At 54.8% G+C, this 24,356-nt stretch overlaps 1 protein-coding gene across 5 annotated transcripts in view; it reads left to right on the top strand.

The window, feature by feature from the left end:
* Positions 1–12,874, top strand: part of RGS3 (regulator of G protein signaling 3) — a 159,916-nt gene extending 147,042 nt beyond the window's left edge. For 3 of the 5 annotated variants that reach the window (XM_038745097.1, XM_038745092.1, XM_038745093.1), the window contains 5 exons: positions 4,089–4,162; positions 10,318–10,419; positions 10,570–10,631; positions 11,035–11,201; positions 11,613–12,874. In XM_038745097.1, coding sequence (XP_038601025.1) covers positions 4,089–4,162; positions 10,318–10,419; positions 10,570–10,631; positions 11,035–11,201; positions 11,613–11,798 — 591 coding nt within the window. In that variant the 3' untranslated portion in view covers positions 11,799–12,874. Of the gene's footprint in view, positions 1–4,088; positions 4,163–6,855; positions 6,881–9,778; positions 10,213–10,317; positions 10,420–10,569; positions 10,632–11,034; positions 11,202–11,612 lie in introns of those variants that run through there. The other 2 variants (XM_038745095.1, XM_038745094.1) reach the window with 2 other exon arrangements.
* The last annotated feature ends 11,482 nt before the right edge of the window (positions 12,875–24,356 follow it).

The following is a 24,356-nucleotide window of genomic DNA, read 5'->3' as shown; positions in this document are numbered from 1 at the left end:
CCTCTCCCACATGACACTTAGCTTTAGAGCCCCCAGAAGGCACGGGAAGCAGTCAGGGTTCAGGTAGTCTGGCATCATAAAGGCTGGCTGGTGAGGGTGAGGGAATGTAAAATGACTTCTCCCTCCTGTGATAGTGAGCCTAGTTATTGTGGTTTATGCTCATGCGCTCTCTCCTCTCTCTCTCTCTCTCTCTCTCTCTCTCTCTCTCTCTCTCTCTCTCTCTCTCTCTCTCTCTCTGTCTCTCTCTCTCTCTCTCTCTCCCTCCCTCCCTCCCTCCCTCCTTTCTTTCTCTCTCTTCACTAGTAGCAGGAATAGTGGTGTAATAGTAATGATATTTATGGACTGCCAACTGTGGCAATGTACTGTACTAAGTGCATGGGAAGTTCAAAAGGAGCCCAAGACACACCTCCTGCCCACAAGGAGCTTCTACTCTAATTTAATTACAAACAGCTTGTATTCACCCAATTAAGGATTTCCACAATGACAGTAGTTGTTTCAAAGACCCCAAAATCAGATCCAGGGAATGATGACGTCCCCCTTGTCAGGGCATTGTCCCTAGCTGAACCCCAGGGGTACCTGCTCACCTCCCTCCACCTCCCCGAATCCACTGCTCTGTTTCCCTTAGTTCAGTCTGCTGAGCCCTCAGCCTTCACAGCTCCACAAACCTGTTCCCTTTAGATGCGTAAAACAGTTTACCCTTCTGGCTCAGAATAGTTTCTCCCCAGCCTAGCTTGCCCCCACTTCCTTGCCCAAACCTCCCCTGTAATTGGCTGGACCCAAGCTGATGCCACTAAGTGAGGGACTGCCATATTATGCGTGTGTTCTTTCTCAGTGCTTAGTACGGGGTTCTACAGTCAGTAAGTGCTTACTAAGTATGATTACTGCTCTTACTGCTACTAACCTCTGAGGAGTGAGGAGTATTGCTATTCTGGAAATTTGTAGGATTTTTACTATTTAATCTGAGCTGGACTAATCTGTCTTGGATTGTCACACCCTTGGTTTCCCAAACTTTTTTTTATGGTATTTGTTAAGTGCTTACTATGTGTCAAACACTGTTCTGAGCGCTGGGGTAGATAGAAGTTAACTAGATTGGACATAGTCCCTGTACCAAATGGAGCTCAAAATCTAAGTAGGAGGGAGAACAGATGAACTGAGGTACAGAGTAGTTAAGTGATTTACCCAAGGTCACACAGCAAGGAATTGGCTGAGTCAGGATGAGAACCCAAGTCCTCCAACTCCCAGGCCTGTGCTCTTTCCACTAGGTCATGCTGCTTTACCAGTTGTGGGATGATGGGGGCTGGTGCCTTTTGGGTCCCAATTTAGGGGGCATTTTCCCAACCACTGTCTGGGTTGGACTTTCAGCCTCACTGCTCTGGTTCTCCAACAAGATTGAAGCGCTTCCCAGTAGGGCTAGAAGAATCCCAGATTCAGTGTTTCTGACCCTTTGACTTTCCACAGCCTGGAAATTTAGGCACGAAGGCCTGAGGGGAGCAGGGAATGGGTACACTGGGTCCAGGCCTGTGGTGTGGGGGGCTTTCCTTGGCTAAACCCTCTTAGGGATGGGAATGTTTATTCATTCAAGATAAGCTATTGGGTGGGTGGGTGGATGAGCGGGTAGATGATGAATGGATGAAGTAGGCAGGTGGATAGATGGATGGGTGGGGCGATAAATGGGTAGATGGCCATCCTAAGGACTAAAGGTTTCTTCTAGTTTCATTTTTTCGGCTTATCTCTGATGGGCCTTCCAACCCAAAAAGAGAATAATAATAATAATAATAATGATGGCATTTGTTAAGCGCTTACTATGTGCAAAGCACTGTTCTAAGCGCTGGGGGGGATACAGTGTGATCAAGTTGTCCCACGTGGGGCTCATAGTCTTAATCCCCATTTTTACAGATGAGGTAACTGAGGCTCAGAGAAGTTAAGTGACTTGCCCAAGGTCACACAGCAGACTTGTGGTGGAGCCAGGATTCGAACCCATGACCTCTGACTCCAAAGCCTATGCTCTTTCCACTGAGCCACGCTGCTTCTCAGAAGACGGCATGGCATTACGTGGCCCAGGAATATACCCCAGCATCCTGGACAATTCCCCAATTTTGGAGCCATTGGCCATGCCCTCAAAGCCGGAGGCTTCAACTCTGGGCTAGGGTCCAGCCCAGGCTGAGAGCAAGGAACAGCCAGGACTGGGGCTCCTTTGGCTTCCACCTCACCCCATTTAGCCCCCAGGGCTGGTTCTTGGATTTCCCCTTCATGGAGGGTGGAGAACTCTCCTGGTTGCTGTCAGTGGTCCCTTGTGAACTGGGGGCCTGTCTATTGCCAGAGGCTCACCTTGGCTAGGAAGCCAAAACCTGGTGCCCACCCGACTTCTGCTTTGGGCATTGGACATAGCCCTGGGCAATGTGGGGGCACTGTTCAGCGGCTGCATTCCAGGGCCCTAAAGATCATGCATTGTCAACACAGATTTGGTCTCGAAAGCTGAGCTCAAGAGTCTCAACCCCACCCCACAAAAGGGCCTTTTGGGTCCTGGGCGAGTCCTCGGGGTCGGACCTCTGGCCTCCACTTCCAGAACTGCGGTGGTGCTTGCTCCCTGAGCTATAAAATGGGAGGATACCGGAGTCCCCACAGGAGATCCCGTTCCAAAGGAATCGAGCCCCGCTGAAGGCCCCAAGAGTGGACTCATGCCAGAACCATAGGGGCTGGAGAGTGTGGGTGTCTGGCTTTGAGGGCAGTGGTCATCTCTACCCTGTTCCCCCCCGCTCCCCCCACCACAATCCACCTCTGAGGGCTGGTTTCTTCCGAACACAGGAGGTGGGGATTTTGGGGAGCTAGAGGGAATAGGGCAGAGACCCTGCCTCTCCTGTCCTGAGCCAGCCCAGAACCTAGAGCCTTCTACCAACAATGGAAGGAAGTTTCCTCAGCGTTTGAACTGGCCCCATTTCCAGCCTCGATGTGAAGCCTGAGCTGCAGGGGCGGGGGCGGAGGGGGGGCCGGAGGGGACAGGGCCCCATTGTGCAGGGCTGATAAACTGCGGAAGACTTAGGTTAGAATGGGAGGAAGTCCAGCGCCGGACCGTGGGCTGGGGGCGGGAGGGGAGTTCAGCTGTTCCCACGGGAGAGAGCTGGGCTTTGGGGAGAGGGAGGGGTACCCCAGAGAAGAGCGCCCACGCCCAGCAGGAAAGGGCCAGGTGGGGTCGGCCCAGGGGAGGGGCCAGAGGAAGAGCAGGGCCAGCAGCTCCTGGTGGCGGGGGGGGTGGATCAGAGCAGGAGAGGGGAGCGACAGAGAGCACTCAGCTCTCCCCAGGTGTGTCTAGTTGGCCGACGTAGATGGAGGCCCGGCACAATGTCCAGTCTGGGGGGACTGGAGTCCCTTCTGAGGGGGCCATGCTGGTGGTGGGGGGGGGGGGGGGCGGGCACTCAATCAGTGACATGGAGGAGAAGGAGGAGGAAGAAGAGGAGAGACACGGGCAGCAAGGCAGGGACAGAACAGCCAGGCACTCTGAATCCCTGGCAAGAATGGGAGCAGATGGTGGACTTGGGCCTTCCAACTCCACAAATCTTGCAGCTGAGGCCAGTGGCTCCTGCATCACCTCAGAATGTCCATGGACATTACTTCAGCCAAAGGGAGTGGGGTGGAAGAGGGATGAGCTTTGATGTCCTGGGTCCAGCTCTTCCCCTTCCTCTCTTTCCTCCTCCCTCTCCCTTTTTTTGGGAAGGATTTTTTCTGCCCACAGTGCTGTGCACACAGTAAGCAGTCAATAAATACAATTGATGATGATGATGATTTGCCCTAAAAGCAGGTTATGCAATCTTCCCACTAATGGACAGCAGTTGCCCGGGGGAGGGAGCTCTGCGGGGAGGCTGGCACCCAAAGTCCTCCCTCACGCTCTACGCTTGGTTCTGTGCCTGATCTGCCACTGAGGCTGGACTCCTTTCAGCCTCCCCATGGGCCTGTAGCTAGGGAGTCCTGAGAGAGCCTATCTGTCCAGACTCCTGCCTGGCCTGGTGGATTTGAGGAACCACCTCACCCCTCCTCAGATGCTTTTCCTCTCTGGGAAATGTCACAAAACCGTCTCCTCTCTCTCTCCCCAGCTGAGCGCCCCGGAGGCCGATTTGAGCTGCGATGAAGGTGATGATGCCTCTCGGAAGAGAAAGAGCAAAAACCTGTAAGTCTGGGGTCCCTTGAGTAGAGTCTCCCAGGCCGCCAGCAAGGTCCCACTCTTCTCCTTGGTCTTGGCTCCTCTACTCTGTCCCATGTGCAGCGAACTCCCCTTGGAGGAGGGAGTTGTCTGGCCCCAGCACCCAAGCCCCGGGGGGGAAGGGTTAACTCCAAATTGGTTCCCCTCAGGAGACTTGTTGGGGGTCAACAGCAGCGCCAACCCATACCCTGTCCAATCTCCATGGTTCCCCACATTGTTGCTGCAGAAGAACAGATCTGGCTGGCCCTGCCAGAGCCAGGAGAGAGGCCCGGTTGGGACGCGCTGCATCTCCTTGGTCTTCCCGGACAGACCCTCTGGCCTGGTGGCTCTAGAGGTGTGGGGGCTCAGCTGGTCACTTGCAATGTACAGATCACTGTAGGTCACTCTTGGGCCAGCAGACAGGCGGGTGGCTGACAGGAGAAACGGGGCTGAGAGGCACTGTCCATACTCTTCCTGGTCAACTGTGCCAGGGCCTAGCCAGGCATGCCCCCCAAGAAGGCCCAGTACCACAAGACCCAGGAGGGGCTCACTGTGGGCAGGGAATGTGTCTACAAACCCTGCTACATTGTACTCTCCCAAGTGCTTAGTTCAGTGCTCTGCACAGTTACATGCTAAAAGAATATAATCGATCGACTGAAGGGCCTCAGAGCTCTGGGGCAGCTGCGCTGTCCAACAGCTTCTCTTTCCAATTTAGACCTGTCTCTGTGCCCTACCTTGTGTGGCTGGTTGCAGAGTGGGGCCTAGGACCTGGGGTAGTCTTCTGTCCCATGCACCTTCTCCCCCAGGCCCACCTCAGAGAGCATCCATCTCCTGCTGGCTCGGGGAGGCGCCTGGCCTGTGGAGAAGCCCCCGCTACTCTAGAAGCTGGTGGTCCGTGGTAGGGGCCAGTTCCCTGGCCAGATGCCTGGCTTCAAGCCTGGCCTCCAGGGAGCCTAAAGAAGGACTCTTAGATTGTGAGCCCCCTGATGACGAGGAACCAGATCTAATCCCCACCTGGGTATTCTTTCCCAGTTCTTAGTACAGTGCTTTCCACACAGGAAGTGCTGCATAAATATCCATCTACTGCTGTGGCTACTGGTACAGGAGAAGCAGCATGGCATGGTGGATAGAGCACGGGCCTAGGAGTCAGGAGGTCATGAGTTCTAATCCTGGCATGGCCACTTGTCTGCTGTGTGACTTTGTGCAAGTCACTTCACTTCTCTGTGCCTCAGTTACCTCATCTGTAAAATGGGGATTGAGACTGTGAGCTCCATGTGGGACAGGGACTGTGTCCAACCCTATTGGCTTGAATCCACCCTCAAGCTTAGTACAGTGCCTGGCACATAGTAAGTGCTTAAATACCATAATGAAATTATTATATAATTATTATATTAATTATAAAATTATTATATAAAATTAAATGACCATATAATTAAATAATAATTACTACTCCCTGCACGCAGTAAGTGCTCAATAAATACCATCGATGGACTGACTACAGCAACTCAGGGTGAGCGCCCCAAAGCTTTCCTTCCCTGGAAAGCTCCCGGGAAAGTTCCCAGGAAGGAACCGCGCGGGGCCCTGGCTGTTCCAGATCCAGCAGCCGGCCTTGGGTCCATTGGGACGGGGACCTGGGCGGCTCCGCGGAGTAGCAGCGCAGCTTAGTGGCAAGAGCCCGGGCTTGGGAGTCAAAAGACGGGGGTTCTAATCCCGACTCCACCGCTTGTCAGCTGTATGGGCAAGTCCTTTTACTTCTCTGTGCCTCAGTTACCTCATTTGTAAAATAGGGATAATAATAATAATAATAATGGCATTTGTCAAGCACTTACTATGTGCAAAGCACTGTTCTAAGCGCTGGGGAGGTTACAAGGTGATCAGGTTGTCCCACGGGGGGCTCACAGTCTTAATCCCCATTTTACAGATGAGGTAGCTGAGGCACAGAGAAGTGAAGTGACTTGCCCAAGGTCACACAGCAGACATGTGGTGGAGCCGGGATTCGAACCCATGACCTCTGACTCCAAAGCCCGGGCTCTTTCCACTGAGCCACGCTGCTTCTCAATCTCATTTTACAGATGAGATAACTGAGGCCCAGAGAAGTTAAGTGACTTGCCCAAAGTCACACGGCTGACAGTTGGCAGAGCTGGGGTTTGAACCCACGACCTGTGACTCCAAAGCCCGTGCTCTTTCCATTGAGCCACTCGGCTTCTCTGCTGAAGCCTGTGAGCCCCACGTGGGACCAGCTGCATCTCCCCCAGCGCTTAGAACAGCGCTTGGCCCATAGTAAGCGCTTAACGAATACCATCATCATCATGATCATCACGGGCGACCGGAGGGTGACGCCGAGGCCATGCGTCTTCCCGGGCTCCGCCGGCAGGGGCCGCTGCTGCCCAGGCGCTGAGCTGCTGCTGCTGCAGCTGCTGCAACGGCTGCAACTGCTGCAGCAGCTGCTGCACCTCAGTTTCTCCCCCCGGTAACGAGGTGGCGGCGCCCGCAGGGATGTTCGCCGGGCACCTCAGGGCTAAGCTTGGCGTGGCCGGGGAGCGGGGGGTCGTGGGTGGGGAGGGGGGCGCAGAAACCTTCCCATTGGCTGGGCCCGCCGAGCGGCTCCTCCGCGGGCCTCCGCTCCTGCCTATTTATTGTGGCGGCAGAGCCCGGCTCCCCAGTGCGCGACGTTATGGTTGACTTTTCAGAAAAGTATCTGGAAAGGTAGGACTTGGCTTCCCTTCTTCGGGAGCTGGTGGGTGGGTGGGGGGATTTCATTCCTGCTGAAGGAGCGGCCCTTGCCCCGGCGGGAGTTGGGTAGGGACCGCCTCTAAATGTTGCCGACTTGCACTGCTCCGCACACAGTAAGCGCTCAATAAATACGACTGAGTGAATGATGAGTGAATGCCCCGGAACTGACGGTGGACGGTTTTCCGGGGACCGAAACTGCCGGGATGAGGGGAGAGGGGGGTCTCTTCATTCATTCAATCGTATTTATTGAGCACTTACTGTGTGCAGAGCACTGTACGAAGCATTCCCGCCCCCCCCCCCCCCCGGACTCCTGGGTTCTGTGCCCCAGTGGCACTTTCTGACACCCAGCTTTGGGGCAGAGAGGAAGGTTTTACGTTTGTCATCATCAATCGTATTTATTGAGCGCTTACTGTGTGCAGAGCACTGTACTAAGCGCTTGGGAAGTACAAGTTGGCAACATATAGAGACAGTCCCTACCCAACAGTGGGCCCTCAGTCTAAAAGACTGTGTATGTATGTTGTATGTTGGAGAAAGGAGTTTTCCCCTCATGGGGTGACTGCGGGTCCAGGGATGCAGATCCCGCTGGAATCGTCCATCAGTCGTATTTATTGAGCATTTACTGTGTGCAGGACACTGTGCTAAGCGCTTGGGAGAGTACAATAGAACAGACACGTTCTCTGCCCCACAGCCGGCTTACGGAATCGTCCAGCTCTTTGGGTCCACAGCCCCCGGCCAAAGTTCCCTATCGGAACTGCACCCTTCTCTGCCACGGAACGGACTTTTTGGCCTTCCGGAGGTGAGACGGTTTGTTTGCAAAGGAAAATCTGCGTGGATTCGAGACCCCGTGTAGGCAGCCTGTCAGAACCGTGGGCTGTCGTGGTTAATTCGTTATTCACAACTTGGTATTTCCGCTAAATCACCGCTTTGGTCTCCTGCCACTTAGTGATACCGGAACCGGGTTGCTTTTTCTTTCCTAGCTCTTTCGGTCCCTGCAGGGGTCTTGGATTGCTTCCTTCCAGCTGTTCAACTTATCCTCCTGTGTTTCGGGAGACTGGAATGCAGATATTGCGGGTCGGGTGTAGTGAAGTGTCGTGATACCTGTACTTTTTCTCTTTCCCCTCTTCCTTCTTCTTCCTCCTGTGCCTCCTGCCCCTGGCATTCCCCAGAGCAGGGCAAGGTTGGGACATGACAAGAAGATGGACAGTTTATTGTGCTGAGGTTTGAGGCCTCCTCCCTAGCCAGGAAACAGGTGGGAGTGAGCCCTCGGTTGTGGTGTCTGAGTCTAGGGTTTGGCAAGTTGTTTTCTCAAGGGTGTTTGAAGAGATCGTTTGCCCTAGGCCCTACCTGTCCCCGAATAAGGATCAGCTCCATGAGACTGAGTCCGAGCGGGAGGTTGGGTTGTGTCTCCAATAGGAGGGTGACGATGAGGTATATTCTCAGGTGCTGGTGCCCAAGGCTGGGTTGCCAACGTGCCTCAAGGGGGGCAGGTGCCTGGGATCACACCCTGCCTCTTGGGTACACGAGAGCAAGAGTCAACTCCCATTTACCTGTGAGCTGAGCAATTTGTGGATTATCCAGCCCATCAGTGTTTGCTCTTCCCTTCCTTCTGGACCACAGTGTCCCTCTACAAGAGGGTGAGCAAGGGCAGAGAGAGGAGGGAAACTCAAAAGGCATCCAGTCATTCCACCAAAAATAATGAACGCTGTTATTTTAACATCCATCTCCCCCTCTAGGTCGCAAGCTCCTTGTGGGCAGGGCATGTAGCTCGGCTTTGTTGTAGCGTGTTCTCCCGAGTACTTAGTACAGTGTTCTGCACACAGTAAGCGATCAATAAATGCCAATGATTGATCAATGATAATTGATACTCAAGTGCTCCCTCTGTAGCAAGCGCTGGTCTAAGTGGTGGGGTGAATAATGAAATGATCAGGTTGGACACAGTAGTGCTCACTGAATACCATTGATTGATTCAAAACAGCAGGAGAAAAACACGTCTGCCTCTATTCACTTGGCACCTGGCAAGGGCCTAATAAGTCCCATAATCTGTTAGCCATGTCTCAGCCTCTTGATTCTTGCTCTTCTGTCTTCTTCCCGATACAGGCGGGGGGCCCCGCACAGCTGCCCTGCGCCCCGCTCCTCTTTTAGACTGTGAGCCCACTGTTGGGTAGGGACTGTCTCTATATGTTGCCAACTTGTACCTCCCAAGCGCCTAGTACAGTGCTCTGCACACAGTAAGCGCTCAATAAATACGATTGATTGATTGATGCTTACAGCAGATTTTTCCCGGGGACACTGATTCGCCCCGCGACCCTATTTTCAGGCGACAGGGGGCCGGGTGCCAGGGCAACGAGGGGTGGGGTCTCGGCCAGACGGGTCGGAAAGAGGAACATCGCGGGCCCGGCCCTGCTGCCCCGAGAGGTGGGCACCCTGCCGCACCGGTGTCGGGGGCGAGGGCGATGGACCGATTGCATGCGGGAGAAGTGGCCGTGGGCTTGCCCGTCCCGGCTCCGGCTGGCACGAGGCGGGGACTCAAGCCCGGTTTTGCCCCCGTGCTGGGCCCGAGACGGTGGACCCCTTGACCGCCCGCCCCGATCCGGGCCTCCTTCGGGACTCGGCCTTCCCCTGCCGCTATTCGGGGGGGGGGGGGGGGGGGGGGAATGCTAACCAGGCTCTAAAAATAGCCCCCGGCGGAGGCCGGGCGATTCTCCTGGCGCTTTGATTGGCGGGCCTCCTGGTCCCACCGCCGGCGCTGCCATGGCAACCGGGGTGCCAGCCGCGGCCCGGCGCGCCCGCCCACTGGGAAACCGGAGCCGGGCCGGGCCGGGCCGGCCGGGAGCGGCCCCGCCCCGTCGTCCGGGCCCGGCTCTCTGATGGGCTGCGCCTGGGCCCGGGGGCCGTCCCAGGGCTTCCCGCACCGCCCACTTCCCGCTCCTCCGGTCGGGGTAACGGCCCCGAGGCGGCTCCCCGCACAGACGCCCCGCTCCGTCGTGTTCAGCCGTGTCTGTCGAGCGCCTGCTGTGTGCACAGCCCCGGGCTGAGCGCTGGCGGAGGACAGATCGGCAACGGAGAGAGACGGTCCCTCCCCCCCGACGGGCTCTTAGTCCGGAAGGGGACTGTTGCCCGTTGCCCCTCCGGCCTGGCCCCCTCTCTCGCGGCTGATTTCGGGGCGCCGCCCCGCTCCCCCAGCCCGCCATGCCCTTCTTCCGAGACCCGTCCGGGGCCCGGCCCCGAGACTTCCCCGCCGAGGTGCAGCTGAACTTGTACTACCCCCGCGGCGGGACCCTGCAGCGCCGGCACACCGTGAAGGAGTGCGTGTCTCCGCGGGGCGCGGGGGGGCCCGGGCCGCCGCGGGCGGTGACCCATCTGCTTCCCTCCGCGGGGCCGGACTGACGGCTTTTCTCGCTCGTTCGCAGGGCCAAAGACATGAAGAACCGACTGGGGCTCTTCCGCCGGAGGAACGAGTCTCCCGGAGCCAACCCCGTGGGAAAGCTGGACAAAGTGATGAAATCTCTCAAGTAGGTCCCCTAGGCCCTTCCCCCCCAATGCCCCCGGGGCCGGGCGGGGAGAGGGGCACCCCAGGCCGCCGGGCGGACCAGGGGCATCCTCCCCATCCGCCTTGCCGGGCAGGGTGGCATCCAGCACTGAGCGCACTTTTCTCTTGGCAGACCCACCCCGGAGGAGGCGCTCAAGTGGGGGGCATCTCTGGAGAAACTGCTGTTCCACAAATGTAAGTGTGCCGTGGGCCTGCGCCCAGATCCCACCCCCAGCACCCTCTACCACTTCCCCATGCTGGGCCCAGATGCCCGGGGCCTGGATCCAGGCGGGCGGTCCTCCAGCCTCGAGCCAGCGCGGCCCTGGGGAGCCGGAGTCCTCGTGGGCGCTGCCAGAGGACGCTGGGGCGGGGTCCCCGGTTGCACCTTCGTGGTGGAATGAGGGGCACGCTGGGACTTGCCCTCATCCCGAGGAGCACTCTCCCCAGAGCCACCCGAGCCCACGTGGGGCACTGGGGGCTGGTGGCTTCTGGAGGGAGGAGAGCACAGACCCTGCGCTGACCCCACGAGGGAGGGGAGGAGGCTCACCGCTGAGGCCGAGCCAGTCCCCTGACGAGGCCCCGGGCCCGCTCTCCGCAGACGGGCTGGCCGTGTTCCGAGCCTTCCTCCGCACGGAGTTCAGCGAGGAGAATCTCGACTTCTGGCTGGCCTGCGAGGACTTCAAAAAGGTTAAGTCCCAATCGAAGATGGTGTCCAAGGCCAAGAAGATCTTCGCGGAATACATCGCCATCCAGTCCTGCAAAGAGGTGGGCAGGGCGGCAGGGAGCTGAGGGGGCACAGGGCCAGGCTGGCTTCCATGCCAGGGGAGGTAGTGGCCAGTTTGGGGATGCTCACTGGAGGCCTCTGCGGCATGCCCACCCCACCTCCAGCCCAGCCCGGCGAAGAGAAGAAGCTCAGAGAGAAATGCTTGGGTCTGTTCAAGGGAAATCTCCCCCTTTGGCCGTGTTTCCTGGCCCCCTGCCAACAGAACCAGCATGTGACTCAGAGCCCCACCGAGCATTAAGGGCTGTAACAGACACTGGTGGGAGGGGGGCTGAGGGGTGGGGGCGGGGCACAAGATAGCAGCCGGCTAGGCCACCCCGCACCCCGAGGAATGAGTAAGGGGACTGGGGCAGCGTTTGAGTGATGGGGACTGACCCTTCCCTGCCTGTTTCCAGGTTAACCTGGATTCCTACACACGGGACCACACCAAAGAGAACATGCAGAACGTGAGCCGGAGCTGCTTTGACCTCGCTCAGAAGCGCATCTATGGGCTGATGGAGAAGGACTCTTACCCCCGCTTCCTGCGTTCGGAGCTCTACCTGGACCTCACAAACCAGAGGAAGCTAAGCCCCGTGCTGTAGAGGCCCAGCTGCCACAGGGCAGACTGCAAGCTTGGTGTTTACACCCCGCCAGCCAGCGGTGGCCCTGCCTCTCCCTCCCTTACCACCCCATGTAGGATGGGAAGCAGGGAGGGGCCGCTCCGCTGGCAGCCCTGGAAGCCATATCTCCGCCGTGTGCGTGAGGACCAACGCGGGTGCCACCCGGAAGAGGCTTAGGGACCAGAACGGATGACCCCCGGCCATCCCGTCCTGTCCCTGGCCCTGCCCGTCATCTCTCCGGTACGACATTCCAGGCTGCCCTCCGTGGGGTACTGGGCACGAGGACTCCGACTTGGCTCCCGATGGGGGATGAGGCAGCCCAGGGCCCGCAGGAAGTGTGCCCCCGGAGCTGGGGAAGGCCGTGCCCGGGGACGGGTCTCTGGCCGGGACCAAGATGCCGTGGGTTCCTTTTCCTAAGCGGAACCCCCTTTCTCTTTTTCCTGGAGGGCTCGTAGCGACCAAGTTCCTTAAAAGACTGGATACGAAGGCAGGGTTCTTGAGCCAGGCGGCAAACCCTTGAAGGGGCACCTGGCTCCTCTTTCTCTGTGGCTCCTTGTCTTTGGAAGCCTGAGGCTGAGGATTCTGCCGTCTTGTCCCAGCCCTGCCTCTTGTTTATTTATTTAAACACTGTAGCTGGATGCTTGATGCATTGTTGGATAATAGGAAATACTCGCCTCTTTATTTTCTTAATTGTTGTGTGCAATATTGTAACTAGGTTTCATTGGAAGCTAGAAGCAGAGTGCCCATTCTATTTTAAGAGTATGTACAAAATTTTCTAAGTTTGAGGGGTGAATTTTTTTCTTTTGCGGGCAGGCCCCGGCAGCAGGCAGCTGGGTTTCCTGAATGTACATATTGTTTTCGGAAGCTCTCGAGTCTGGTGATCCAGCTGGACGGCTGCAATGTCTTACAGTCCCTGCCCCAAAGGAGGCCTGGGGTTCTGGCCGGGGCGAGGAGCACGAGCTTCCGGGCCCATGCTGCGGTGCCGGACTTTGGGTCCTGGCCCAGGCCCTACAGCTCAAGGCTTTAGAGGGAATAAAGGGCCAATATTGTTTCTTGTACCCACGCCTCTCTGTTTGTTTGTACTCACATCCCGGGGTGTGGTCCCTCGGCCCCTCTGACACGTTCTCCTTCCTCCTCTCTTCCAGCCTTCTCTCCCAAGGATCCCACGACCAATTGGGCTGCCCTTCCACCCTGCCTGATGGTCTGGCCTTTCTCTGTCTCTCTCTCTGTCTCTCTGTCTCTGTCTCTGTCTCTCTGTCTCTCTCTCTCTCTCTCTCTCTCTCTCTCTCTCTCGGCAGATGATTCCTACTGTGGGATGGGTGGGGCCGGAATTGGCCGGGACAGCACCTAGGGGAAGGGTTAAAGAGCTCACAATCTTCCCTTGTCACTCTCCTCCCTTGCTTTCTCCCTTCCTTGCTTTTTACTGCCTCTCCCTGCCCCCATTCCTGTTGGGAGCCTACCCTCTCCTGACAAGTGTAATAGCAAGGGTGAGGGGCAATTGGCATAGGCAGCGGTGTCCCTGGTGGCTCCCTTCCTCTCTGTCACAACTCACTGGAGTCTCACGGGTGGGGAAGGGGCCCCTGGCTGTAATGGTCCATATTGTCCCCAGCCTGAGCCCTGTACTAAGGGTTTGGGGGAGTATAGTCAATAGACTTGGTAGACACGATCCTTAGCCACAAAGGGCTTAAGGCAGGCCTTAAAACAAATTAGGGATATCTCAAGATCGGGGATATGGGAAATGGAGCATGTGAGGAATTACTGCGCAGGCTGGTGTCTACTCGGGGCCGAAGGGCCAGGCCTGGGGCCGAGCGAGTCCGACTGGCTGCTGTAGAACAGAGCTTTCCATCCCTGAGCCGTCCTCCCCCGAGGCTGTCTGTGGGAGCTGGATGGGGAAGTCCAGACACCTGACTTTAACCTGTTCCTTCCTTCCCTCCCCACTGTCAAAGGGCAGAGAAGAGCGAGATTAAGAGCACAACAGAGGTAAGATGCCAGGCACGAGGGAAGTCTACATAATTGTGAAGTGTAAGAACAAGGTGAACGTGAAACGGTTTCTCAAATCTCACACCACTGGGGCGAAGGCCTCCTGTTGATGCTGGAAGGTGACATGCTCAAGTCAATCATTTGTATTTACTGAGCACCTACTGTGCAGAGCATTGTATAATACGGATGGTAGACATGATCTCTGTCTTCAAGGAGCTTACACTCCAGTAAGGGAGACAGGTAGGAGGAAGCAGTAGCTTGTAATGAAAGGCACAGCAGTGCCAGACGAGGTATGAGTACCACGTACTTGTAAGTGACAAAAATGCCACAGCAAAGCAATGGAGTCTAATGGGAAGAGCACAGGCCCCGGAGTTAGAGGACCTGGGTTCTCATCCCTGCTCTGTCACTTGCTTGTGTGACCTTGGGTAAGTCACTGAAATTCTCTGTTGCTCATTTACCTCCTGTAAAGTGGATATTACATCCTCCTCCCTCCAATTTTGACTGGGAGCCCCATGTGGGATAGGGACTACGTACAACCTGATTAACATATCTACCCCAGCGCTTAGTACAGTGCTTAACAAACACCACAAAAAAGTAAAGTGGCAGTTGGTGGGAGAAGAGAGAGAACACAGAAGGAAATATATCTTTGCCCAGCGGGGGACTGAGCGCGTTAAATTTGTTCCCACAGGAAATAGTGCAGCCTAAAACAGCAATGCGTTGCACAGTCACATGAGTGGGCATATCAGCTTCCAGTTTCTCCCAGGATCCTGGTGCTCCTGTCAGAGATTATCCTGGATTAGGTGGAGCACAGTACTGGCCCAGAAATGCCCTGGAGAGGGAGGTATTAGAGGGCATCTGGAAGTTTTCTCTTTTCATTGTATTGCTGTCGTGGAGTGATTGTGAAGAACCCGCAGTGTGCAAAGCCTTGCCCTGCATGTTGGGCCAGTTATAGCCAAGTCTAGAAGACAGCTCGGACCACCTCTGATGCACAGTGCCGAGCTGGGACTGACAACCCCAAGCTCCCAGTCTCCTGCTCGGCGCCACCCCTCACCATTGGGCACTGAGGGCACAGCGGAAGCCGAGCTGACATTGTCACGTATAAGCCCCTGCCCCTGCCCCCTCCGCGGGAGCTCCATGCCTCAGGTAATGTCTGTTTCTTGGAGATGGGGCCCCAGGTCTCGATACTCAGAACCTCTCGAGGTTGTTCTCTAGCAACAAGCTTGAGGGCACAAGTCCTGCCTCTGAGTCCTCTCAATTGGGCTCAGTATGGGCCTGCTTCCTAAGGGGATTCGGGGAGCTCAGTCCCCCCTGTTCTCCCATTCTTCCCTGGGCCCAGTGGCATAACGGCCTTCAATCTGCATTCCCAGCCCTGGTTTGGGAGGGGCTGGTGGCTGTCCACCCTGGTTTGGTCTGTTTTCCCAGGTACTAGCAATATAATCAGGGCTCACCTCAGGCCAAGTGGCCACTCATGGCGAGCCCTTTTGCTCCCTCCTATGGTGCAGGGGAACAGTTTTGAGCATCACAGCTGTTGGGACACAGGCAAGAGAGCATCGATCCCATCAACCCAGCGGGCAGGAGAGTGGCTGTGGGCTCCTGGACCAGTGTGGCAGGTCCCCGAGTCACACAGAACTTAGTCCTGGGATAGCTCTGGTCAAGGGAGACCAGGGGGAAGGGAAGGGAGACACAGTAGCTATGTGACCAGGGTGGGTGAGAAGCCACCAACCTTGGGCACCTCTTCATCTCCCGCTTCTCCTTTTCCCCTGAGGTAGCTGGTATCACTTCCTCGCATGCGTCTCCCTGGCCCACCCAGGGCTGGCTTCAGATGATAAGCAAGGTAAGCCATTATGGCAGGCTGCAGCTCCTCTCCAAGATGGAGTCAGGATGGAAGCAATCTGCTACTGGGGCCTAGGTCGGGGTTGGAGCCCGGCTCGGGCGAGGGGCAGTGTTGGGGTGGATTGGCAAAAAAATACTTCTCTGACAGCATTGTGTATGACCCTATTCTGTCCTGTTGCATGCATGGGCAGGGATTAAACATTGACGTTATTTGGGGCAGGGTGGGGGTGGCTATTTTTTTCCTGACCAGGTTTATGTGTGTGTTTGAAGCCAGCCCTGGCTCCACAGCCCCTTTCCTGTGCCAGTGTGTACCCTCTGTTACTTAGGTCCCCACCAACCTCCAAACCCCCCACCCCTTCTCACCTGCTCAGGCTCTAGTTCCATTCTGCTGGTTTACCCGCAGAGAAGCAGCCTGGGAGTCAGAAGGACCTGGGTTCTAATTCTGGCTCCACCACTTGTCAGCTGTGTGACCTTGGGCAAGTCACTTCATTTCTCTCTGCCTCAGTTACTTCATCTCCAAAATGGGGATTACTGCTGTGAGCCCCATGTGGGACATGGACTGATTAGCTTGTATCTCTCCCAGCATTTAGAAGAGTGTTTGACACTTTAGTAAGTGTTTAACAGAAACTGTCATTATTGTTATTATAGAGAAGCAGCGTGGCTCAGTGGAAAGAGCACGAGCTTTGGAGTCATGGGTTCAAATCCCAGCTCTGCCAATTGTCAGCTGTGTGACCTTGGGCAAGTAACTGAACTTCTCTGTGCCTCGGTTACCTCATCTGTAAAATGGGGATGAAGACTGTGAGCCCCCCGTGGGACAACCTGATTACTTTGTAACCTCCCTAGCGCTTAGAACAGTTTTGCACATAGTAAGCACTTAATAAATGCCATTATTATTATTATTATTAGCTCAGTGCTTCACAAACAATCTTCTCCCAGGTTCCATCCCTCCCCTCACCTCCAAGATTCCTACCCCATCTACATCCACCACCCCCTGACCCCAAGAGCAGAACTTGTTCCCTCATGGAGCCCAGCACTGGTGAGAGCTGGTGGGCAAAGGACACTTGGGGCTTCGCTCAACCCCTCCTAAAGGGCCCAGGCTGCTCTGCCCCTGGGCAGATCCCTGCAGCCCTCCTCCCCACTGACCACCACCCCACCAGCTGTGCCCACTGCAGAGCAGGTCAAGTGGTGTCCAGGGGGGTTCACTCTCTTTGTGGGAACAAGGGCCACCGCCTGGCATCTTGGACAGGTCAAGGTCATTGTGGCCTAGTGGAAAGAGCAAGGGCTTGTGAGTCAGAGGCCCTGGGTGGTAATCCTGGCTCTGCCACATGTCTGCTGCCTGACCTTGGGCAAGTCACTTAACTTCTCTGTGCCTTAATAATAATTATAGTATTTATTAAGCACTTACTATGTGCAAAGCACTGTTCTAAGCACTGGGAAGGTTACAAGGTGATCAGGTTGTCCCACGGGGGGCTCACAGTCTTAATCCCCATTTTACAAATGAGGTAACTGAGACCCAGAGAAGTGAAGTGACTTGCCCAAGGTCACCCAGCTGACAAGTGGTGGAGCAGGGATTTGAACCCATGACCTCTGACTCCAAAGCCCAGGCTCTTTCCACGGAGCCACGTTGCTTAGTTACCTCATCTGTAAAATGGGATTAAGACTGTGAGCCCCACATGGGACAACCTTATTAGCTTGTATCTTCCCCAGCACTTAGAACATTGCTTGGCATATAATAATTGCTTAACAAATATTATTATTATTGTTATTATTATTATTATTATCAGTCTGGGCTGCTGGACTTGCTCTTCCAGCCTCCCTGCTCTGGTGCATGTTCTCAGCCTGGCAGCAGGTAGGGGAAGAGCTGAGAAGGGACTGAGGTAGGGGAGGAATAGGAATCCCCGTGTCCGGAGCAGCGGGGCTGCTGATGTGGCTAGAGTCCTGGTACTGGGGTGAGAACTTGGAGCTAGCTCTGGGTTTCTCAATGCTCATCTCTGGGGGTTCCTGTAATTCCTGCCCCCTCAAAGTGTTGGGTCAAATCCCACTGCTGGCCACAGGCCAGAGGCTGGTTCTCTGTGGCCCAGGTTGGCGGCCGGGAGTTTGGCCACAGTTGAGGTAAACTCTGTGGCTGGGAGCAGTAGGGACCTGTAGGGTCCCAGAAGCCCAAGGTATGTCCAGGGTCCTAGGTGGGTCTGGAAGCGCCCATGTCACTGGGTCCCCAGGGGCTGCAGGTTCCAGCTTCCCTTTCCTGCAGAACACTGTGGGAGTCAGGCCCTGGGGGAGCACAGAGCACACTGCACACCTTTGTGAGCATCAGAAGGCCATGGCTGCTCTTGGCCATGCTCAGTTTGCCTGGAACTGGAGGAACAACGTGGCCTGAGCCCAAGCCTGCTGTTTGGGGTCTTCATTTCTTACACGGATGCCTCCTCATCAAGCGCTGACTTGTTCTCACTGCAATACAGCATGTTCTTTAGTTCCACAGGGCCCTACTCTCACAGCGTATGGGGAGCCCTTGGGGGTGGGGCAGATCAGAACTGCTAGAGTACCACACGTGGCTCCTGGAACAGGGTCAAGGCCAGGGAGAACAACAACAATATTTGTCCCTTTGACTCCAGAGCCCAGAGAACGTTGCTCTGCCCCAGGCCTGACCCTGGGCCCCAAGGGCTTGACCTGCCCTGCCTGCTGCCCAACTGGTGCCTGGGGATGAGGAAACAGCAGCAGTGTGGTTTCCTGCTGCTTGTGCTGGTGAGGGGGGCTGGCCCCACCCTGGGTCCTGGGCAGCTCTGGAAATCTGCACGAGGAGTGGTACAAAACAATTCTTGGACAGGTCCATGGAAGCATTGGGATCATCCATTTGTGCCCCCAAAAGACATTTGTGTCCTGGACCTCTGCGCTATGTGGCCGGCCCAGTTGGACCTCCAGCAGGGATTCAGTGCCTGGGGGAGGCGTGCCAGTCCGCCCCCGCACCCAGGCTTGGTTCTAGAACATTTGCAATTTCGGGATCTCTCCCATGATGGAGCTCCCTGGTCTGTGCAGGCCTGGGCAATCCATAAACCAGAGGGGCAGAAGAGCCCCAGGAAGATGGTTGGCTGGGTTCTGGGACCTCTCCCTGCTGGTTCCTAGCAGGGTGGTCCAGGCTGAAGATGTCAAGCTAAGGATAATTTGCAGGGGATTCCAGGGGAAGGAAATATATTGAGCTGGAAATACCAGAGCAGGACAGTGCCAGGCTGAGTGCCTAGCCAGGATTGCTGGGGATTAGATTCCAGGCTGAAGAGTGCCAGGCTGGAGTTGAGGTGCCAGGCTAAGGATATCAGACTGGGGATGCTGGGCTGGGAATCCCAGGAAAGGTGCTGTGCCATGCTGAGGATGTCAGTCAGGTGAAGCCAGGGTAGTGGCTGTGCTAGAGTGGGGGAATGTCAGGAGGTGCATGCCCGGCTGCAGATACCAGGTCAGGCTGCAGATACCAGTTTGGGATGTGCCTCCAGACTGGAGATGCAGTTTTAGAACATGTGGTAGACTGGAAAGCAGGTAATAAGGAAATGGAATACAGCCAGATGCTATAACAACTCCAGAGGCTCGAGTGGAGGAACCTAGGAGGTGCTGATGAGTCTCTGTAGCTACTGAGGGCCCAGTGCAGACCAGCACTAGCCAAGCCCTTGGAGGACTCAGGCAGATGCCCTGAGACTAGGGACTGGCCCACTCTCTTTGGAAAGGGAGCGGGCCCAGCGGCAGCCAGGCAAGGGGATTCACCCTTTTCCCCTGTGGGTCAGAGCCCCCTCTTGACTCCAGAGAAGAGGGTCAGGGGACTGACAGGAACTTCCACCATGGGGGAACCTGGGCCCTCCCCAGAGCTGGCAGAGGCAGCCAGCTGAGCTGCCCAGTTCCAGAGCCTAAATCAAGTGCAGACATCAAACAGCAACCTGCACCGCACTTTCACTTCTAAGGTGATGCTGAGGAGGAAGTGACCCCATTCCATCTGTGGCAGCCCTTTCCAACCCTCCAGTCATTCAGTCCCCAGGCCAGGGTCTACTGTCTTGGAGCCGATGGCTTGATGTGGGCCAGTGCCCCAAGGTAGTGTCAATATTATATGATAGAGCACCACTCTCCCCACCTTCAAAGCCTTATCAAAATCACATCTCCTCCAAGAGGCCTTCCTTGACCAAGTCCTCATTTCCTTTACACTTTCTTCCTTCTGCATCACCTATGCACTGGGAGCTGTACCCCTTAAGCGCTATGTACTCACGCCACCCTCAACCCCACAGCGCTTATCTACATATCTGTAATTTATTTCAATGTCTGTCTTCCCCTCTGGACTTTAAACTCCTTATGAGTAGGGAATGTGTCTACAAACTCTGTTCTACTCTGTGCTCTGCCGACTAATACTTTGTAAGGGGCCGATGGCATATCATTTGGTTGGTGGCACACTGGGGGCTACTGGCATTTTGTCGGGTCAGTGGTGTGGCAGATAGTGTGCCTGGCACATCCTTAGAGACAGAGCGTGGCTTAGTGGAAAGAGTCCGGGCTTGGGATTCAGAGGTTGTGGGTTCTATTCCCGGCTCCGCCATTTGTCTGCTGTGTATCCTTGGGTAAGTCACTTAACTTCTCTGTGCCTCAGTTACCTCATCTTTAAAATGGGGGTTTAGACTGAGCCTCATGTGGGACAACCTGGTTACCTTGTATCTAGAACAGTGCTTGGCACATAGTAAGGGCTTAACAAATACAATCATCATCATCATTTGAGCGATGGCATGTCATGGAGCTGATGGTGTGTCAAGGGCTGGTGGCATGTTTTTTCATCTCTAGCATGTCATGGGACCACTACTGTTACTGACGTTGTGCTCTGTCAGAAGCCAGTCGAGGACCTGATGATGGCAGGGACCCTGGCCATATGGGGTGAAGGCAGTGCTGCTTCCGGAGTCAGTGGACTGACAAGGAGTCAATGGCATGTTGCGAGGCAGATGGTGGGTTGTGAAATCAATTGTGTGCCATGGGACCGTTGGCGTGTGAGGAGTCACTGGTAAGTGCTCAATAAATACAATACATTGATTGATTGATGAGGCTGAAGGTGTGTCGTAGGGCTCAAGGAGTAACTTGGGACTAGTCAACTGGGGTATACCCCACCCAAATGGAATCCGTGAGCATAGCCGAGCATCTAGAGACTGAAGCAGAGTCAGTGATTCATTCATTCTTTCAGTCACATTTATTGAACTCTTATTGGGTGCAGAGCACTGTACTAAGCACTTGGGAGAATACAATGCAACAATAGACACATCCCCTCCCCACAACGACCTTACAGTTTAGTGGCAGGGAAGACAGACATCGATGTTTGCAGCATGGCTCAGTGGAAAGAGCACTGGCTTGGGAGTCAGAGGTTATGGGTTCAAATCCCGGCTTCACCACTTGTCAGCTGTGTGACTTTGGGCAAGTCACTTAACTTCTCTGTGCCTCAGTTACCTCATCTGTAAAAGGGTATTAAGATTGTGAGCCCCACATGGGACAACCTGATCACCTCGTATCCTCCCCAGAACTTAGAACAGTGCTTTGCACATAGTAAGCGCTTAACAAATACCAACATTATTAATATATATAAATTACAGTAGTTAATGAGGCAGGGCCAAGGGTGATGTTCTTCTTGTCAAATCCAATGGCCTCTACTCCATCCTAGTCCTCCTCGACCACTCAGCTGCCTTTGGCACTATCGACTAACCCCTTTTCCTGGAAGCACAATCCAACCTCAGCTTCACTGAAACTGTCCTCTCCTGGTTCTCCACCTATCTCTGGCTGCTCATTCTCAGTCTTTTTTATGGGCTTCTCTTCTGCCCCACTAACTGCGGGTGTCCCTCAAGGTTCAGGTTCCCTTTCTATTCTCCTTCTACACCCACTCCCTTTGAGAACTCATTCGCTCACTTGACCTCTATGTGGATGATTCCTAAATCTACATCTCCAGCCCTTATCTCTCCCTCTCTGCAATCTCACATTTCCTGTTGCCTTCAAAGCACCTCTATTTGGATGTCCTCCCATCACCTCAAACATAATATGTCCAAAACAGAACTCCTTATCTTCCCACCGAAACCCTGTCCTCTCTCTTCTCGCTGCCTTCCCCTCACTGTAGACGGCACCACCATCCTTCCTGTCTCATGAGCCTGTAACCTTGCTGTTGTTATCCTTGTCTCTTCTCTCTCAGTCAACCCACATATTAAATCCATCACTAAATCTTGTTGGTTTGACCTTCACAACATCGCTGAAATCCACCTTTTCCTCGCCATCCAAACTGCTACCACATGAATCCAATCATCCTCTCTCGCCTTGATTATTTCATCAGCCTCCTTGCTGACCTCCCGGCCTCCTGTCTATGCCCACTCCAGGCCATACTTCACTTTGCTGCTCAGATCATTTTTCTACAACAATGTGCAGGCCATGTTTTCCCTTTCTTCAAGAACCTCCAGTGATTGCCCACCCACCTCCGCTTCAAACAAAAACTCCTCACCATTGGCTATAGAGCACTCAATCACCTTGCCCCTTCCTGCCTCACCTCGCCACTCTCCTGCTACAACCCAGCCCACACACTTCACTCCTCTAATGCTAACCTTCTCACTGTACCTTGACCTCATCTGTCTTGCTGCCGACCTCTTGCCCAAGTCCTATCTCTGGCCTGGAATGCCCTCTCTCCTCATATCTGACACAATTGCTCTCCCCTGTTCAAAGCCTTATTGAAAGCATACCTCCTCCAAGAGGCTTTCCCTGACTAGGCTCTCCTTTCCTCTTCTCCCAGTCCCTTTTGTGTCACCCTGACTTGCTCCCTTTATTCATCCCCCCTTCCCAGCCCCACAGCACTTATGTACATATCTGTAATGTATTTATTTACATTAGTGTCTATCTCCCCCTCTAGACTGTAGCTAGTTGTGAGCAGGGAATGTGTCTGTTTATTATTATTCTGTACTCTCCCAAATGCTTAGTACAGTGCTCTGGAAACAGAAAGTACTCAAAAAATATGATTGACTAGCTGACCAACTGACTGACACTATTGGCTCACCCTCAGAGCGGGCTAAAAGAGCGAGCCGAGCTGCCGCCATTCACCAGACCTCCCGAGTTTACTAGGTTATCTTCCTGGGAGGCCATTCCCTTCCTTCTGCCCCCTCCCCACCTCTTGGCTGTCCAAGAACCAGTCAGACAACATACCAGAGAGTTCCAGAGGGTCCCACTCTCTGGTTGGGTGGGGGCTGCAGTAGCCCCTTTGGGACAAAGTAGCGTCTGTTTCAGGTCGTGGATCCCGGAGGTTGGAGAGGAAGAGGATGTAGGCCCAAGCAGGAGGGCAGGTGGTAGAAAGGGAGGCAGGATCCTTGGCGCTTTCCATTAGTTCAAACCAGCAGCTATGTTGAATGCTTGGATCCTCCCTCCCTGTCTGGGGAAAAGATGACATTTTGAATAAAGAGGTCCTGTTCAGGTGATGGAGACTGAAAAGACTGATGTATGACTGACATTCTCTCTCACATTGTGTGCTCAAGAGGTCAGGGGTTTTTGCCGTCCTAATGGGATTGTCTCATACAGGTTGGACAGCCATAGCTAACCAGGCTCACTTCCTGGGGACAAATGGGGCAATAGGCTGCCTGTGGTGATAGCTAGTCAGGATTGGTCCCCAAGCTGCTCTCTCAGGTGGACTTGCCCAGGATGATACTTTGTCTGTATCTCGCTGGAATACCCCAACTCTCTCTCCCTGGGGAAATCCCCAGCCTACAACTTGCAGTCCTTGCTTTCAAAGATGGCGTGGCTCTCAAGGGGAAGCAACGGGACCTAGTGGATAGAGCACAGGCCTGGAAATCAGAAGGACCTGGGTTCTAATCCCTGCTCCACCACTTGTCTGCTGCTGTGTGTCCTTGGGAAAGTCACTTCAGTTCCCTGGGCCTCAGTTACCTCATCTGTAAAATGAGCATTAATACTGTGAGGCCCATGTGGATCATGGATGGTGTCCAACGTGATGATATTGTATCTTCCTCAGTACTTAGTACAGTGCCTAGCACATAATAAATGCCTAACAAATACGTTTTTCTTTTTTGAAGTAGAAGTCCATTCACCAGTTTGCATGTGGCTGGAGGGACCCTGGCTTGAGACTGCCAGGATCATTTTGGTGGGCTGCAGCTGGAGCCGATGTCTGCTTCATTATTCTGATATCAGGTTCCCACCTTGGCATCAAGGAGTGGGCATTATACCCAGCTCGTCCCACTGCTCTACCTGGGCCTCTGTTAGAGTTCCAGCTCTGTGCTGATTCTCTCTCAGCTGGAACCCTGTGCACTAAGGCGAGGAGCCAAGCCTGAGACCCTCCCTGCTCGCTCCCTGAGCCTGCTCCAGATCTGACTCAGCCCTGGGGAATGTGCAGACCGTTTTCTCCGAGCGTCCCCGCCCTGGGTCATTTTCGGCCTGGAGGGTTCGCTGGGGACGCACTGCCAAACCAAGACCATGCTAAGGGCCAAACCAAGATCATTCTACTGGCGAACCAGCAGTCTTGGGAAGTGGCTTCCCTGTGCCCAGGTCAGGCTCTGGGCCTGAATACAGGTGGGTAGGGCAGGAGAGTCCCAGCTGGATGCATGACTCAAGGGCCGATCACTGACCAGTCACTGACCAATCAATACATTCATATCTCCTTCAGGAAGTCTTCCCTGACTAATGCCTCATTTTCCTCCCTACTCTGTCATCTATGAACTTATTTCCCTTCACCTCAGCACATAGATATCT

This window comes from Tachyglossus aculeatus, chromosome 4 (assembly GCF_015852505.1).
Source record: "Tachyglossus aculeatus isolate mTacAcu1 chromosome 4, mTacAcu1.pri, whole genome shotgun sequence".
In the NCBI taxonomy this organism is placed as follows: Eukaryota; Metazoa; Chordata; class Mammalia; order Monotremata; family Tachyglossidae; genus Tachyglossus; species Tachyglossus aculeatus.
Note: the sequence above shows the minus strand (reverse complement) of the source record. Positions and strands in the feature narration are given on the sequence as shown.